At 36.4% G+C, this 17,777-nt stretch overlaps 1 protein-coding gene across 1 annotated transcript; it reads right to left on the bottom strand.

Annotated features, from left to right (window-relative positions):
* Positions 1-2,896: 2,896 nt before the first annotated feature.
* myadmb (myeloid associated differentiation marker b) lies at positions 2,897-11,039 on the bottom strand. The gene is made up of 2 exons (XM_051092458.1): positions 10,944-11,039; positions 2,897-6,045 (listed from the first exon to the last, which is right to left on the bottom strand). The coding sequence occupies exon 2, from the start codon at positions 5,949-5,951 to the stop codon at positions 5,070-5,072; it is 882 nt and encodes a 293-aa protein (XP_050948415.1). The 5' UTR covers positions 5,952-6,045; positions 10,944-11,039; the 3' UTR covers positions 2,897-5,069.
* Between the last annotated feature and the right edge of the window lie 6,738 nt (positions 11,040-17,777).

The following is a 17,777-nucleotide window of genomic DNA, read 5'->3' as shown; positions in this document are numbered from 1 at the left end:
TGTTTTCTGCTGTAGCAAAATGTGTGAAATAATAAAGAAGCTGTTCCCAGTTTTGCACGGATGTTCCTTGGCCACACCCTTCAGTTCTTCCTATTTAGATAACAGATATGTAAATGTGCGTGTCTGCTGCACTGAATAAAATGCTACACTGTAAACCAAACATATATGTGTGTGTGTGTGTGTGTGTGTGTGTATTTGTTTTTGCTACATAGTGGGGACCAAATGTCCCCACAAGGATAGTAAAACCTGAAATTTTTGACATTTGACAATGTTAAAAAATGATTAAAAATAGTAAATGATGTTTATCTGAAAATGTAACGATGCAAACATGTTTTCTGTAAGGGGTAGGTTTAGGGTTAGGGTTGGTTTAGGGGATAGACAATATCGTTTAGTCAGTATAAAAACTATAGAAGTCTTTGGAAAGTTCCCACAAGTGTGTGTGTGTCACCCTGGACTACAAAACCAGTCGTAAGGGTCAATTATTTTTAAAATCGAGATGTATACATCATCTGAAAGCTGAATGAAGCTTTCCACTGATGTATGGTTTGTTATGATAGGAAAATATTTGGTCGAGATACAGCTGTTTGAAAATCTGAAATATGAGGGTGCAAAAAAATCAAAATACTGAGAAAATCACCCTTAAAGTAGTCCAAATGAAGTTCTTAGCGATGCATATTACTAATCAAAATTTAAGTTTTGATATATTTATGGTAGGACATTTACAAAATATCTTCATGGAACATGATCTTTACTTAATATACTAATGATTTTTGGCATAAAAGAAAAATCAATCATTTTGAACCATACAATGTATTTTTGGCTATTGCTACAAATATACAAATAAATACATATAAAATAAAAGGAAGATACTTCAAGCAGCATTTAGGGTTCCTCAGACTGCCACACTGAATGAACACCCCGAACAACGTCAAAGTCAGTGGTTCTCGACCAAGAGGCTGGGGCCCCTTAGGGGGGCTCAAGAGGATCTAAAATGGCAAGACAAAAAAGCTTTAAAATGATCTAAAACTTAATTTCAGCATTTGTTTTTTTCTTTGCAGAACCAAGATTCCTATGGTCTTGGAAAACCACAATGTGTAGACCTGGAAAAGTAATGTAAAAAAATAAAATCTTAAACTGCTTTGGGCATTTTTTATAAATAATTCACATTTTTATAGTGATTCCAAGCTCTAAAATAATTTAGAGGGTACAGTAAGATAGTCTTTATACAGTTGAGGTCAAAAGTTTGCATCCCCCTTTTAGAATCAATAAAAATTGTAATTATTTTACCAAAATAAGAGGGATCATACAAAATGCATGTTATTGTTTATTTAGTACTGACCTAAAAAAGATATTTCACATAAAAGATGTTTATATATAGTCCACAAGAGAAAATAATAGTTGAAAATACCCGGTTCAAAAGTTTACATCCCCTTGATTTTAAATAAATTATTTGTGTTTTTCAGCATTTTTGTTTCAGCATTATTTGAACTCTTTCCAGCAATAACTGTATGATTTTGAGATTCATCTTTTCACACTGAGGACAACTGAGGGACTCAGATGCAACTATTACAGAAGGTTTACACACTCACTGATGCTCCAGAAGGAAACACAGTGCATTAAGAGCCAGGGGGTGAAAACTTTCTGAATTTGAAGATCAGGGTAAATGTAACTTATTTTGTCTTCTGGGAAACATGTAAGTATCTTCTGTAGCCTCTGAAAGGGCAGTACTAAATGAAAAAATACAACATTTCGGCAAAATAAGAACAATGTACACATCTTCACTCTGTTCAAAAGTTTTCACCCCCTTTGTCTTAGAACATTCATTAAATCAGCTTGTTCAAAATTACTACTTGCTTGCTTGAATAATTTACGAATGTACAATATTCTGTACACTTTCTGAATATCAACAACTGTTTGATTTTTACTTCTCCTATTTGATTTTTAGAAAAAACGCATTTGACAAAGGTGATTCATAAATTCAGCACAATTGAACAATCCGTCCAAGTCCTGAGCTTTAAAAAGACCTCTGAGCAATTAATTGTTCCTCTGGGTGAGTGCATTATATGTGAATGTTCTAGAATGTGATTCATTAGTTCAGGGACAGAGAGTTAACACATGTTCTGTATCTTTTCACACAGGTGTAAGTTTAAACAAAGAATGAGTAAATGGTAGGTAAGTCTGAATCACTGCATACAATAGTAAATGAGGCAAGAGCGCAGATGCACAGATATAACGCTTGTTTCTTTTTCAAGCTTTTATTCAGAGCTAGATTACACATTCACACAACGCTGCGGTGTGTGCCGTTCTCCTCTTAGCACAGAGAAAGGAACACAGTGCCACGAATGCTCTCTCGCTTTTTGATAACACAATGAAAACATTCTCATTCAAGCATCGAGTACTGTGTAACAGTCTGTGACAGGCACATGCAGATCCCAGAGACTTACAGCACAGCAAACAACATTTCATTTTCTCTCTTAATGTAAGGTGTTTGTGTTACTGATACTGTCTGCTGGTGTACAAAAGAACAGCAATGGTTTATATATAGGTCTGACAAGAAAAACATAGATAGCATTTGCATATACTTGGCAAATCCATGTGTAGCAATAATATCCTGTAAATATAAATCCAGTACAATGTGTATATAAGAATGACAATATATTCAATGTCTCCAATGATATGTCCACATATACATTTATATTTCCCTTCATCATCAACGTGTCTTATTACATTTTAAGAAATAATTTTGTACTATTCCGTCCACCTATAAATGGTGTGACATGTATGCACCAAACAGCAGTGTTATGTACTGATACATATCAAGTATTACATCATACATATTAAGTGCAATCAGTTTTTTTAAGCTGATCTCCTGAATGAACTGAAGGGTGTTACTGTGTTGATTGGCAGTTTGACATTCACTCATACTCAACAAAGTTATAGTAGCCAATAAAAGAATCCTTCATGCAAAGCAACATAAAACACAGTGAGCAAAAAATAATATAAAAAGTAAAATATAATATGTGAAACATGTACATAATAATAGAAAAAGAACCATTTTTGTCAAACATAGGTTATGCAAATTAAGGCAATTATATATTTGGTACAGTCTAAAAAATGCTGGGTTATTTTTATTAACCCAAATGCTGGGTTCAGCCCATTGGGTCATTTTATTGGGTTGTTTTTACTATTTTTACACAGGTGCTGGGTTATTTTTTTTACCCAAGTGCTGGGTCCAGCTTGTTGGGTCATTTTATTGGGTTCTTTAAAAAAAAAAAAAAAATTGGTAGTTTTTCTGTAACTAAGTTGCTGGGCCATTTTTAACGCTGGGTTATTTTTTTTAAACCCAAAAGCTGGGTTGAGCCTGTCTCTGAAGAAACAACCCAGCTACTGAGTTACAGTCAGAGCACAAGCTTTTTGAGTCCTCTACAGGAGAAACTGATTCTCAGCCCCGCCAATTTGGTGCACTCCTCCAGCGAACTAAAGGTTTGTATACACTTTATTTGTTTGCTAAAGTTTTAATGTGCTGTTCATTGTATTATTTTATTATGCAACGCAACATAAGGACGAGATGTCAGTCAGCTGTGTCACTTTGCGTGACAGAAACGCCCTTTGCCTTGCATGAAATAAATGGATTTGTTATAGTATGAGTTTAATTTAATTTGATGTTATAATATGTTCTCTAATGTCAGTACTGTTCGTTTAAGGGCAGGTTTTGGAGTCGTTCACGGCATCTGTCAGCTATGAGTAAAACGCGCGACTGCGGCCCGTAGTTCGCAGTTACCCCGGCGAACACCAACCCTTCACCGGCTCAGATTTCGGCGACACACCGGCACGAGAATTAGCGCTATTTCAGTAATTCTGTATTTTTTTAAATAAGTTTCAGTCTATTTAAGCCAGCAATATAATACTTTTTAAACAATAGTTGACTTAAATAAAATAACCCAGCATGTTTGGTAAAAACATTTGACCCAAAATAACCCAGCATGTCTTCTGTCCAATATTTACCCAGCATTGGGTTGCCAAATAACCCAAGTTTTGTTGTTTTAACCCGTCATTTTTTATTGTAACACTTTACAGTAAGGTGTCATTAGTTAACATCAGTTAATGTGTTGCCTAATGTAAAAAAAAAAACTATGAATAATACATTTATTACACTATTTATTCATCTTTGTTAATGTTACTTAAAAATATAGTCATTCATTGTTTGTTCAAGTTCGCAGTGCATTAATGTTAACAAACACAACTTTTGACTTTAACAATACATTGCGTAAGATTAATAAACACTGTAGAAGTATTGTTCATTCTTAGCTCATGTTAACTAATGTAGTTAACTAATAAACCTTGTTGTAAAGTGTTACCATATACTACCGTTCAAAAGTTTGGGGCCAGTTTGACCTTTTTAATACTTCATTTAATCCTTTTATTCTGGAAGGATGCGATACATTGATAAAAAGTGAGAGTAAAGACTTTTAAATAGTCAGAAAAGATTTCTATTTCGAATAAATGCTGTTTTTTTAACTTGGCATACATTTTAAAAATCCTGAAAAAGTATCATGCTTTCCACAAAAATATTAGGCAGCACAAATATTTTTAATGTTTTTTAACACCAAATCAGCCAAATTTCACCAAATTTCCAAAGGGTCATGTGACACTGAAGATTGGAGATCACAGAAATAAATTATATTTTAAAAAACATATTAAAATAGCAAGCATATAACATTTTAATGATATTTCACAATGTTTTCACGCTTGAAAGCAGCCTTATTAAAAGAATCTTTAAAAATCATACCAACCCCAACTTTTGAACGGTAGTATTTATATAAAAATTATTTTTTATTGTAACATATATTTAAAATTAATTTGTCCATTTCTTACATTTTACACTCTTCTGTAAACTTTTCAAAGTCTGACCTTTTTTGCCTTCTGTACACGTGATTGCTAAACAGGCATGACAAAAAATACAGCTAACAGTGGATATAGTTTATGACCTTTTATTTCAACATCACTACTCTCCAACCCATTTCCCTCTTTCTGCCTTTTTTCATTTTTTAAAATTCCTGCTAAACCCCTTAAGCTGAAACAAACACCAGCCTGGCCGAGTAGATGAGATCAGACAGATAAAGAATGAAGTTGAGAGCGCTGAGGACCGAGATGGCCAGCAGCTTGTCCCATGGGCACAGGCCGTTAGTGGAGCCACAGCTGTTGGGCCTGTGGCTCTGGCCTCCATGCTTACTGTCGAACTTATAAATGGGCCAGATGATGGTGGCAGACAAATACAAGCCCACAGCCAAGAGGGCGTATGTGGACAAGAAGCGGGCGAAGGAGAAGGGCAAGCAACCTGTGCACTCTCCTACACACATCACGATAATGGCTGCCGACAAGATGAAGCAGATGCAGTACACGGCCAGGCACCACTGGGTCGCCGTGTTCTGGTCATACGATACGGGCTCGCTGATGAACACGAATATGATGCAGGCGACGAAGGTCTCGCACACCTTTAGCAGTCCAGGTGCCGTGGCCATGTAGCCGGCGACTTCTCCTGGACGGGCTTTACTCAGACTCACGTCACTTAAGTATGCAATAGTGGCGAGGCAAGAAAATACTGTGGACACAATGCGGCAGTTGATCATCTCGTCGCGACCGGCGTAGCCCTTCAGAAAGTAAAGGGGGAATATGATCGAGGCGGAAAGGCAGAGGAGGGAGGCGTAGCAGGCGAACGTGATCGGAAAGTTCTTCCATGAGACGGGGGAGCGGGTCTGCAGGCCGAACATTTCCACTAAGACTATTAAGAGAGTTCCAACGAAACTGAAACTCCAGCAGAAAATGCACCAGTCACCCGTGCCGTGGGTTAGGTTCGCTCCATAAAGAGCCACGCTGAACGCTACGCAGGCGAAAACCATGGCAGCCACACGGGCCCACAGGAGAGGCGAGGAACGCACCACCACCGGCATGATTGGCTCACAAAGGAAGATTTACAGGGAAGTTAATGTCAGCTGGGAGTAACAGGAATAGATGTCCACTTTTATTCAGGGGCTTCTTGGTTGTCTAGGAGCAAATGAAGAAAAGGTAATCAGTCAGTGGAAGAAATTATGTTTACACTCATAACATAAGCAAAACATCTCAGATATTTTTGAAAAAAGATTAAATTAAAATTATAGAAATATGCTTTTAACGTTTTTTTTACTATGGGCACGTTTACACTAGTGGATTTTCGTTTACACCTGTCGCTTACACTACTCCGTCGTTTTCGACCCTCAAAAACAGAGCCTTTCAAAAACGCTGCAGACCCCGTTTTAGTTTGTAAACTCCGGGGTTGCGTTTCAGGCTACATTTACACTAATGCGTTTTCATTTTAAAACACATAACTTTTGCTATAGTTACACCTGTTGTTTACACTAGTTCGGCATTTACGATCCTAGAAAATGCAGACTTTCGAAAACGCTGCAGACCCCGTTTTAGCTTGAAAACTTTGGGGTTGCATTTCAGGCTACGTTTACACTAGAGCGTTTTCATTTTAAAACTTTAAAACTTACTTTTTGCTATGGTTACACCTGTCGGTTACATTTACACTAGAGCATTTTTGTTTTAAAATGCATAACTTGTGCTACAATTACGTCTGTTGTTTACACTACTTCAGAATTTTTCAAGCCTCAAAAACAGAGACTTTTGAAAATTGAAAACTCTGGGGTTGCATTTCAGGTTACGTTTACACTAGTGCGTTTTCGTTTTAAAACGCATAACTTTTGCTACGGTTACACCTGTTGTTTACACTAGTTGGCATTTTTGATCCTCGAAAACGGAGACTTTTAAAAACACTGCAGACACCGGTTTAGTTTGAAAACGTTTTTTCGTTTTAGGCTATGTTTACTCTAGTGCATATTCGTTTTAAAATGCATCACTTTTGCTACAGTTATGCCTGTCATTTACACTGCTCCAGCGTTTTTTGACCCTCAAAAACTGAGACTTTAGAAAATGCTGTAGACCCTGTTTTAGGTTGTAAACTCCTGAGGTTGCGTTTCAGCTTACGAAAACATTACAGACCCCATTTCACTCCAGGGGTTGCATTTGAGGCTCTGTTCTGTTTCTTTGACGACTGTGTAAACAATAACATCATGCTTATTATGAATGGTCATGTGACATTGTTTTCAGTTGTGTAGTGTGGACGGAGGTCATTTCTGAAACGCAGTGAAAATGCCAGTGCAGACGAGGGTTGTTTTAATTTTAAAATGCCGATACAAAATGAAAATGCAGTGTAAACAGGGCCTAAGATTCTATCCACAAGTTTCCTACGCCCCATGAGGCCTTGCGTCAAAAGTGGGAGCGTCTTCCGGTTCAAAGTAAACAAGCAGGACGTGACAATCATTCATTCAACAGTTGACAGGAGTGACGGGCAAATGAAGCCTTGTGAAACACCAAGACTTTCCTCTGACTGTTTCAGGAAAAGATTCAAAGCTTCAAGAGTGTTGAAAACAGCACAATCTGGTGGTTAGTAAAACATAGCAGCCAAAAGCCTTGAAGCTCCGTCGGAAGAAGCATTCACCACAATTTCCATTGATTGACTCATGTTATATGCACAAATAAAAGCCTAACCGTGTGTGTTTGTTTGTTGAATTTCTGACTCTGATAAATTAATTTACCCATTAAACAGTACCATTAAATGCCAGTACAAATATCATTATGATGTAATAGAAGAATAGTGTACACATATATTAATTGCGTATGGCAAATATTTAATTTTTCTGAAATAATTTGTATTCTTCATATTACTTGTATGACTGGGTATTTAAAAATGTAATTATTAAATAAGTCCTAATGAAAATGTACTCGCAAAGTAAGATCTGGGGGTCGAATATTGCGACAAGCAAATTGAATCACGCACCTGACAAGCCTTGAATCAAGGCTTCATCTGGCATGCCCTTTAACACAAGCTCTGATGTCTTGGTTCAAATGTCATTTGAAGATTCAAGATTTACTGATCCAAACTTGCTAACAATGTGGGAACACAAATTCGAACAGCATATGTCGTCCATAAGTTCTGTAATGACATCTCTCATAAAGGTGTGCAACTTTACAAAGTAAACAATGGTCCAAAAAAACACTTAGCCTCTTCGCTAATTAGCACACAAAATACCATTGGTATACTACATCCGCCGCCTCACCGGAAGTTGTACCCACATTCTTTTTTACAGTAGCGCCCCCCTGGAAACTTGTGGATATGGTTGGAGGATACCTAACATGTTTGATATTGTGAGGCGATTTTAGAACACATATGTGACCCTGGACCACAAAACCAGTCATAAGGGTCAATTTTTCAAAACTGAGATTAATACATCATCTGAATGCTGAGTAAATAAGCTTTCCACTGATGTATGGTTTGTAATGATAGGAAAATATTCGGCCGAGATACAACTATTTGAATATCTGGAATCTGAGGGTGCAAAAAAATGTAAATATTGAGAAAATCGCCTTTAAAGTTGTCCAAATGAAGTTCGTAACAATGCATATTACTAATCAAAAATTAAGTTTTTGATATATTTACAGTAGGAAATTTACAAAATATCTTCATGGAACATGATCTTTACTTAACTTACTTTACTTTACTTAATTTCCTAATGATTTTTGGCATAAAATAAAAATCAATAATTTTGACCCATACAATGTATTTTTGGCTATTGCTACAAATATACCCCACTGACTTAAGACTGGTTTTGTGGTCCAGGGTCACATATTGTTTTCATTTGTTGTGCGTCTCCTAGCAACTAGTCACAAGTTTCTATGTGAGTTTGTAGTTCTCAGAACAAATTAAAAGTCTAGTGTGTTTATAACGTCGACTGTTTTAAAATCTCTTCAGATTCTAAAAGTCATGTGAGCATGTATCATACAAGTTTGCAACAAAATGAGTTTGAGTAAATGTTGACAGATTCATCATTTTTGGGTAACCTATCACTTTAATATCAAGGCTGAGTGAGGTTGTTTAATGAGTAATATATGCAGAAGTTAATCTGTGATGACAATAAGTTCATTTTGGTCACATGGGTAGTTAAAATTCCTCAGCATGTCCATCTGAAACTTGTGGAATAATAAGCCGTATATTCATGCAAATCCAAATGGTCACATACTGAATAAATTGGTACTCTACAACAAAACGTCTCTGAGTGTGTTTCGGGATTCCAGACTGGGAGTTAGTGAAATTATCTCTAATGTATTCGAGCTATTTAGACAAATGCGGCACAAGCGAGACCTTTACTCAACCCTACAGTACATCTGTCATCGACCTCTGTGGGAGGAGCCAGATAGGCTAACAATCGGCGCATTGAGGCCCTCTCCCAGCTCTCCTACACAGTTCTGTAACAGCCAGGAATACCTCCTTCATCTTGTCGGAGAGGTTCAAGTAAACAATTGAGGCATGCGTGTTTACATTTTCGGGTTAAGTACATGGACGAGAACGTAGTTAAGAAAGGGGGACAACAAGCAATGTAAAAATGGCAAAAGAAGGCAGATGAATTCAGAGCCAAATACAGACAGACAAACAGCCAAGGGGGTTGAAAAAGGGTGTCCTTTCACCTCGCGACCAGTCATATTTTAAACACAGGCGGGAATATATTAACTGTGAGTCATTTATCCCTCACTCCCCCGTTTTTTTCTCGCTCTGCCTCTCTTACACTCCTGCCTTTCCCTGCCTAGTGTCAAATTTTCCAACTTGCTGATCTAGTCAAGATGTTCTGCATCCCATCAAACTGCAAAAAGAGAGGGATGTGCCTGATGTTTTCCATACTAAATTTCCCCAACCTCTCTTTCCTCACTAGCTGTTCTACCCCACGCCCACCATTCAAAGCCTTTCTCATTTAATTCTTCTTTCATTCCTGGTAAAGAAACCAAATACTAGCATTGGAAGGAAACTCCTTGCTTTTGTCATCTCACATAAGATGAAATGCTGCTGAATTCAACACAGTATACGATTACTCATCTTCTCCTTATGCAACAGCAGTTGCACATGTCAAGGAAAATAATCTGAAAATAGACCCTAGGAAATACATGTTTAAGAAAACAGGACATGACATGAGCTTGGAGAGTTGGACACACAGCTATAGAGGAGGTCACGAGGAGACTAGACATGAGACTAGACATAAGACATAACTCAATCTTCTCTCTTAATCTGGTTAGAGTGCAGATATTTTTCTGTGTTAAATAAACAAGCTGTGGACATCCGTTGTACCTGGCACTAAGAAGTAAAGAAAGGTACTTTTTATTGACTGCCAACAAATTTTAGGTGGAAAAAATCACTTGTGCATCAGAAACTATGTTAGACCAGAATGGGAACAGAAACACCAGCATAAACAGAGCATGAAAAACATAAAATAAAGTTCGTTTATGTATTATGAAAGCAAGAAATTGAAACAGTTTGTATTAAATGAGCTGAGTCAAAAAGCTAAAAAGAACATGACAAAAAAATGACATTTAGCTCGACATGAGATCATCATCCTAACAGACAGAAGCCGCTGTGGTGGGCGTGCCTCTCCACGTGCCGCACCCAGTAATACAAAAATCAAATTTACTTTAAAATTACATAAAAGAAGAGTTACGTTCTAAAAGTCTTAGTACATTCTAAGATCTAAGATTCTAAGTCTCTGTGATTATTCGAACGCAATCATTTTTACACAAGCGCAACACGTGACGTGACCAATATAATAAAAATATTCTACATTTTGTTTAATTTTATCTGACAGATTGATCGCTACGGATACACACTATACCAGAATAAATTAGCTCAAATAAATATATCGCTATCAAAATCCAGAACGCAATTAAAACAGTCTATAGTTATATAATGAATGAATGTCAGTATTCAAAGGTAAACATAAGGGTGCTGGATGCTCGACGCGCCAGCTTTTAAAAAGATGAAAATATGACTTAATTTAAACTATCCTCTGCCTGTTTCTTACCGGCTTGTCCCGTTATCTCTCTCTCTCGAAGTGCTCAGTCTGAAACAAGTAGGCGCGGTCTTGGAAGCAACTTTTCAATCAGTGAGGGCACTTTAACCCAAGTTTATGAGGGATACCCTCCACCCACCCCGCAATCCGCCCATTACAAGCCAAATTAGGTAATATGCTTTCTCTCTCACACACACATACTCTTTCTTCAGCCCTCATAAACTGCAAATGCTCCTCATCTGAATTTCTGAGCATGAATTTCCTACTTTCTCATTCATATAGTTACTGAATTCAGCCACATTTTTTCAAGTCTTTTATTGTCTTATTGACTAAATCTAGCTAACTGGATTAAACCAAAATAAACTCAAATGGATCGTTACTTTTCATATTCCATCCCAGCAGACTATAAGATAACAAGAAATCTGAAAGAAAACAGTCATCTTTGAAATTATTCCACATCTACTCAGGCATAAAAATGTGTTTACCATTCTAAAATGTGCTGAAAATGAATGTCATGCAGGAAATATCAGTATGTGCTGCTACTATGAATAGCAGATCTTGTGAGGAAGGACCAAACCACAAACTCTAACCCAAACATTAAAGGGTTATGTATTTATAGTGAGGGTACATAAACCTGAAAGTTAGGTCAATATACCTACGCTCTGAAAAATGCTGGGTTAAAAACAACCCAACTTGGGTTATTTGGCAACCCAGCGCTGGGTAAATATTAGACAAATCACATGCTGGGTCATTTTGACCCAGCTGATTGGGTTAAATGTTTTTACCAAACATGCTGGGTTATTTTGTTTAAGTCAACTATTATTTAGTTGATATTATATTGCTGGTTTAAAATGGGCTAGAACTTATAAAAACACAGAGAATTGCTAGCGGCAACAGCAATAATCAAAAGATGAACATTCATTATTAAGCAAGAACACATGGACAAAATACAAGACAAATTGAATTTATTTGGGTGAATACAGCATAGATTACAATATCACATACATTCTGAGCTGGTGAAGGACTGCTGTTCGCCGGGTTAACTGCGAATTTCAGTCCTCCCCTGTTGAAAAAAACAGCATATGCTGGTTAGGTAGGTTTTGATGCTGGGATGCTGGTTTTACCTGGTCCTTTGCTGGTTTATGCTGGTCCTTAGCTGGTTTTACCTGGTCCTTTGCTGGTTTATGCTGGTCCTTAGCTGGTCATGTGCTGGTCCAGGACCAGCATAAACCAGCTAGGGACCTGCAAAGAGCCAGCATAAATGAGCAAAGGACCAGTATAAACCAGCAAAGGACCAGGTAAAACCAGCATCCCAGCATCAAAACCTACCTAACCAGCACATGCTGTTTTTTTCAACAGGGGCAGCCTGGCGTTTCACTCGTAGCTGAAAGATATCATGACTGATTCCAAATACTGCCCATAAACAAACAGTACCGACATTAGAGAACATATTTTAAAGTTAAACTAGCAATAATGAATAAAATCATTAGGCAAATTGAATAAGGCAAAAGCCGTTTCCATCCTGCAAAACAACCGCTGCTAATGCAGCTGACTAAGATCTCGTCCTTATGTTGTGTTACATAAAATAATACAATTTACAGCACAGTGAAATAAAAATATAAATGAAATAAAATGTATACAAACCTTTATTTTGCTGAAGACATGCAAATTGGTGGCGCTGAAAACCACTCTCTCCTGTAGGACTCAAAAAGCCCTTTGTAACTCTTTAACTCAGCAGCTGGGTTGTTTCGTCAGAGACAGGCTCAACCCAGCGGTTGGGTAGAAAAAATAACCCAGCGTTAAAAATGAAAATGATGTAGAAAAACGACCCAACACGTAGGTAAAAAATATTAATATAGGCCACAGGGCAGCCAGGGAGTCTGGCTTGTAACCGAAAGGTTGCGAGTTCGAGTCACAGGGCCGGCAGGGATTGAAGGTGGGGGGAGTGAATACCCTCAATACCATCTCCACCCTCAATACCACGACTAATACTCTCAATACTCTCTCCACCCTCAATACCACGACTGAGGTGAGACCCTTGAGCAAGGCACCAAACCCCCACTTGCTCCCCGGGCGCCGCAGTGATAGCAATATGGCTGCCCACTGCACGGGGTGTGTGTTCACAGTGTGTGTGTGTGTGAGTTTGTTCACTACTCACTACTGCGTGTGTGCACTTGGATGGGTTAAATGCAGAGCACAAATTCTGAGTATGGGTCACTATACTTGGCCACACATCACGTCCTTTCCTTTCCTTCCTTTCCTTTAAAAATAACCCACTAAAATGACCCAGCAAGTTGAACCAAGCATTTGGGTTAAAAACATAATACAGCACAATAAAATGACCCAACGGACTCAACCCAGCATTTGGGTTAAAAAAAAAAAAAAAAAGCAGTGTAGTAAAGAATAAACGCATATTTTACCTCCTATAAAATGTCTTAAGGAAAACTACAGTGGTGCAAATTGAGATACTGTTAAAACATCTGTAACCAGTCCGTCTCTGGCCTCTTGGCTGTGTAACTGTCGTGTAGGATTACAAATTTAAGAAACTGTTTAAAATATGCTGATCCTATGTTCTGACATAGCATCACGTGAAAACCTAAGGTGCAGTACATTGTATTTAGTATTTAAGGTAAATATGATGACATCAGACAAATGATTCTCTCAAGCAAAGTTTGTAGCAAGAGGTTCCTGCCATTTCCTGTTCTCTTATTGTAAGTCAAATGAGCCAGATTACTCAGATGTTCACCTTTTGTTTGTAATGGCTCTTGGTACCTCTGCCCAGTCTTTGAGTAGTTATGATGATTGAATTAGGACTGGTGTAAATGGTGCAGGCTGCTATACCTGAATACTTCATTTGCATGCTTTGTTTGGGGTTGTCACCCAGGTGCTTTGTCTCCAGATCTAAGCACTGCCCCCTAAATGTATATAAACTACAATGTATCACTGCCTTAGTAGAAGACTTTTTGATGACTGCAGAGCCAAGCAGCGAGTATCTGAATAAAGAGAAACTTCTGCTTCAGGATATCCAAAAACGTCTCCTGGTCTCTAAGAAAAAAATTCACAACACTGTACATAATCAAAATAAACATTTTGGAAATAAAATGTTGGAAATAAACATGTATTAATATGTAAAACAAAATTAACATTTATTAATAAGTTGAAAAATAATAATTAAATAAACTTTTTTTTTTCCTAATTGTTTAATAATTTAACCCTACCATTGGGTCAAAGCAACCTTCTGGATTTGTCCATATTTTACCCAACGCTGGGTTGTATTTAACCCAGCATTTTTTAGAGTGCTGGTCAGGAGAAGACACAAGAAACATTTAAAAAGAGATATTCAGAGATGTTAGCATATTTTATTTATTTATACATCTATTTATTATTGTTGTGAGTTTAATACGTGTTACATTCCCACTTAATAGCTGCAGTTTAAGTTATTAAATTGTTATTTCATGTCATTTGTCACCCATGTGTGAGGCAAAAATAGGTAAAAAAAAAAAAAGCAGACACATCTATTTTTAAAAATAATTTTTCGTTCTTTTATCTATGTTTGGACTCTTTATGACTTAATTTGAACATTCTTAACCAAAGAAATCTACCAGAAATATGAGATCTGGTCAAAAGTGCACCCTAGAAGTTATCATCATCAGTCCTCTTGGTGTTTATTTCTGTTGCTAGGATGCAGAGCTTGTTGCTATGGAAACCAGCTGTTTGTTTATGCTGTAATGCGGTTAGAGTGAAGTGTGATTTGGCGCACATGTCCGCTCACTGAGAGGGCTGCTGCAAAAGCGGAAACAGTGATTCCCCTCTCTTTTCTAACCACTCCCTTTCTCACAAGCTGTTACCATGTCTACAACGAAGAGAGAGAGAGAGAGAGACTGTAGTGAGAGGATAAGCTATTATAAGGAAGCAAGAGCGTTGCTGAGTAATAAAGATAAAAATGCATTTGCCAGTTCGCACATCTCTTTCGAATTGATAATCTGTTTGCTGTGATGTTATAAGCAGTGATGATAATAACAGTGCTAGGTTTCCATTACAACTGGGAATGCGAAACTTACCATACTTATAAATAATATATATTTAATAGAATGTATATAAAATATGTATCAATTATTTTCGAAAATAAATCAAACATATATCCACCCTTTTCTTCAATGCGGAAGTAAGTTTATGGCCGAGACTTACAGTTCATTATCCGCTGTAGGGAAATAACGAGAAGAAAATCAACGTGCGGTAAATGATAAAACTGTTTGCACTACAAACCAGTGTGCTCAAAATTAAGATAATACAGTAAAATAATATTGTAAGACACAACAACTTGCAATATCAAGCAGCAAAATTAGCTGTTTTGTACAGCTAAAAATAGCTGAACGTGGATGAGACTGGAAACCAAACCCATAAAATGTACAAAGAAGACAAAAGTGTAGTATTTTTTTAAATGATTATAGTTGAGTCAGACTGACAGATATGCAGTTATCAGTCCAATATAGCTAACACCACTGATTAAAAAAAATAATAATAAAAATTAATTACTGCAAATTAATTCAGCTGAAATGTCATTTACATTTTTCTCCAGATGAGATTAATGCCATTTTTTTTCTACCAGGAGAGTGGACTAAATTTGTAAAACATCTAGGATTTTCTTTAAAAATACACAAAATATTATACATTTCAAAATGTATTTGTAAATGTTGTACTTTATTAATTTTAATATTGACCCTTTTGCACTGTACACTCAGGATGTTTGGGATCTCCCCAGACCTCAGGCAGTAAAATGTTATTTTGTTTTCTAAACAAATGTAATATCATTACAATTTATTATTTCAATGTTTTTCCTCTATATTTGTGCAGTTAGTGAGGATTTATAGTATTTTTTTTAATGTATATAAATACATTTAAAAATATTTTCAAATTGCTTTTATAAAGCAAGAATTTCATATGTAAATTCACTTAAAAATACAGATTTATAACTTTTATTCATAGAGATACATGGCCAATGTGCCATGGTGTAATGAAAAATTGCTGCCATCTACTGGGGAAAAAGCACTTAAATAAAATATGGATAAAATAGAATGTTAGGTTAATAGACAATGTACTGTATTAATATGGACTGTGCTTATTTTTACAAATGTTTTACTTGTATTTTGAAATTTGCCCTTCACTGCGTTGTTAAGGTTAACAGAAATGTCCGTAAACACTGTCCATTCCTCTTTTTCAGTGTCAAAGTGTAGCATCTTTTTTTTTTTTCCAGTGATGACTCATTATTACAGTCAAACCATAACTTAAAAAACAGAGTTATATATATGTGTGAGCCTGGACCACAAAACCAGTCATAAGGATCAGTCTGAAAGTTGAATAAATAAGCTTTCAATTGATGTATGGTTTGTTAGGATAGAACATTATTTGGCTGAGATAAAACTATTTGAAAATCTGGAATCTGAGGGTGCAAAAAATCTTTTGAGAAAATTGTCTTTAAAGTTGTCCAAATGAACTTCTTAGCAATGCATATTATAAATCAAAAATTAAGTTCTGATATATTTAATAGGAAATTTACAAAATACCTTAATGGAACATGATCTTTACTTAATATCCTAATGATTTTTGGCATAAAAGAAAAATTTTGACCCATACAATGTATTATTGGCTATTGCTACAAATATACCCATTCAACTAACTGGTTTTGTGGTCCAGGGTCACATGTGTGTGTGTGTGTGTACTTGTTTTTGCTACATTGTCCCCACAAGGATAGTAAAACCTGAAATTTCTGACATTGTGGGGACCGGCCTGCGGTCCCCACCATGTTAAAAAATTATTAAAAATAGTAAATGGTGTTTATCTGAAAGTGTAACGATGCAAACATGTTTTCTGTGAGGGGTAGGTTTAGGGTTAGGGTTGGGTTAGGGGATAGACAATATTGTTTTGTCAGTATAAAATCTATAGAAGTCTATGGAAAGTCCCCACAATTCACAAAAACAAACATGTGTGTGTGTGTGTGTGTGTGTGTGTACTTGTTTTTGCTACATTGTGGGGACCAAATGTCCCCACAAGGATAAATTTTTTGATACAATGTTAAAAAATTATTAAAAATAGTAAATGGTGTTTATCTGAAAGTGTAACGATGCAAACATGTTTTCTGTAAGGGGTAGGTTTAGGGTTAGGGTTGGGTTAGGGGATAGACAATACCGTTTTGTCAGTATAAAATCTATAGAAGTCTATGGAAAGTCCCCACAGTTCACAAAAACAAACATGTGTGTGTGTGAGTGTGTGAAAACCAGTGTTTCACACTGTTTTTTTTTTTTGGTTTTTTTTTTTGTATTTGTGTTCTGGATTATGATTTTTTCGATTCTTTGAAAAGAAAAAGCATCGATTTCATTGACCCTGAACATCCTAAGTGTGACTTTTTGTCACATTAACATACAACCAGAAATAATTTCTATTTATTTACTTATTTATCTATTGCTTGTAGAGCTAGCAAGTGTTGACAAAATCATGAAGTCTCATGCCATTTAGATTTAGGTATTTTTATTTATTTTTTTATTTCAGCAGACATTTGGGCTCTCAACTGAACAGCGCATAAGGGTTAATAATAACACTAAAATGGCATTATAGTTGGTAATTTGTTTATATTGTTAATAGAAGTTGTTTTACAGTACCGAGAAATCGAACCTATATAGCGTTTCTCTCACTGAAATAACTCAATAGTGAGGGACATTTACTGAATTTCCTGAAGGGAATAAAGTTGGTGTTGTATCCTGGCCACCTGCTGGTGAGAATGAAACATGCATAGAGTAACACGTCCATTTGTTTACCTTTTCCTCTTTCAAACGCTTTTAAATTCAAATA

Source organism: Labeo rohita, chromosome 2, assembly GCF_022985175.1.
Source record: "Labeo rohita strain BAU-BD-2019 chromosome 2, IGBB_LRoh.1.0, whole genome shotgun sequence".
NCBI lineage: Eukaryota > Metazoa > Chordata > Actinopteri > Cypriniformes > Cyprinidae > Labeo > Labeo rohita.
The sequence above is the reverse complement of the archived record's forward strand: the minus strand, read 5'-3'. Positions and strand labels throughout refer to the sequence as shown.

Bases quoted from the DNA above. Each gene is read 5' to 3' on its own strand.
- myadmb (XM_051092458.1), bottom strand. From the start codon at position 5,951: ATGCCGGTGGTGGTGCGTTCCTCGCCTCTCCTGTGGGCCCGTGTGGCT.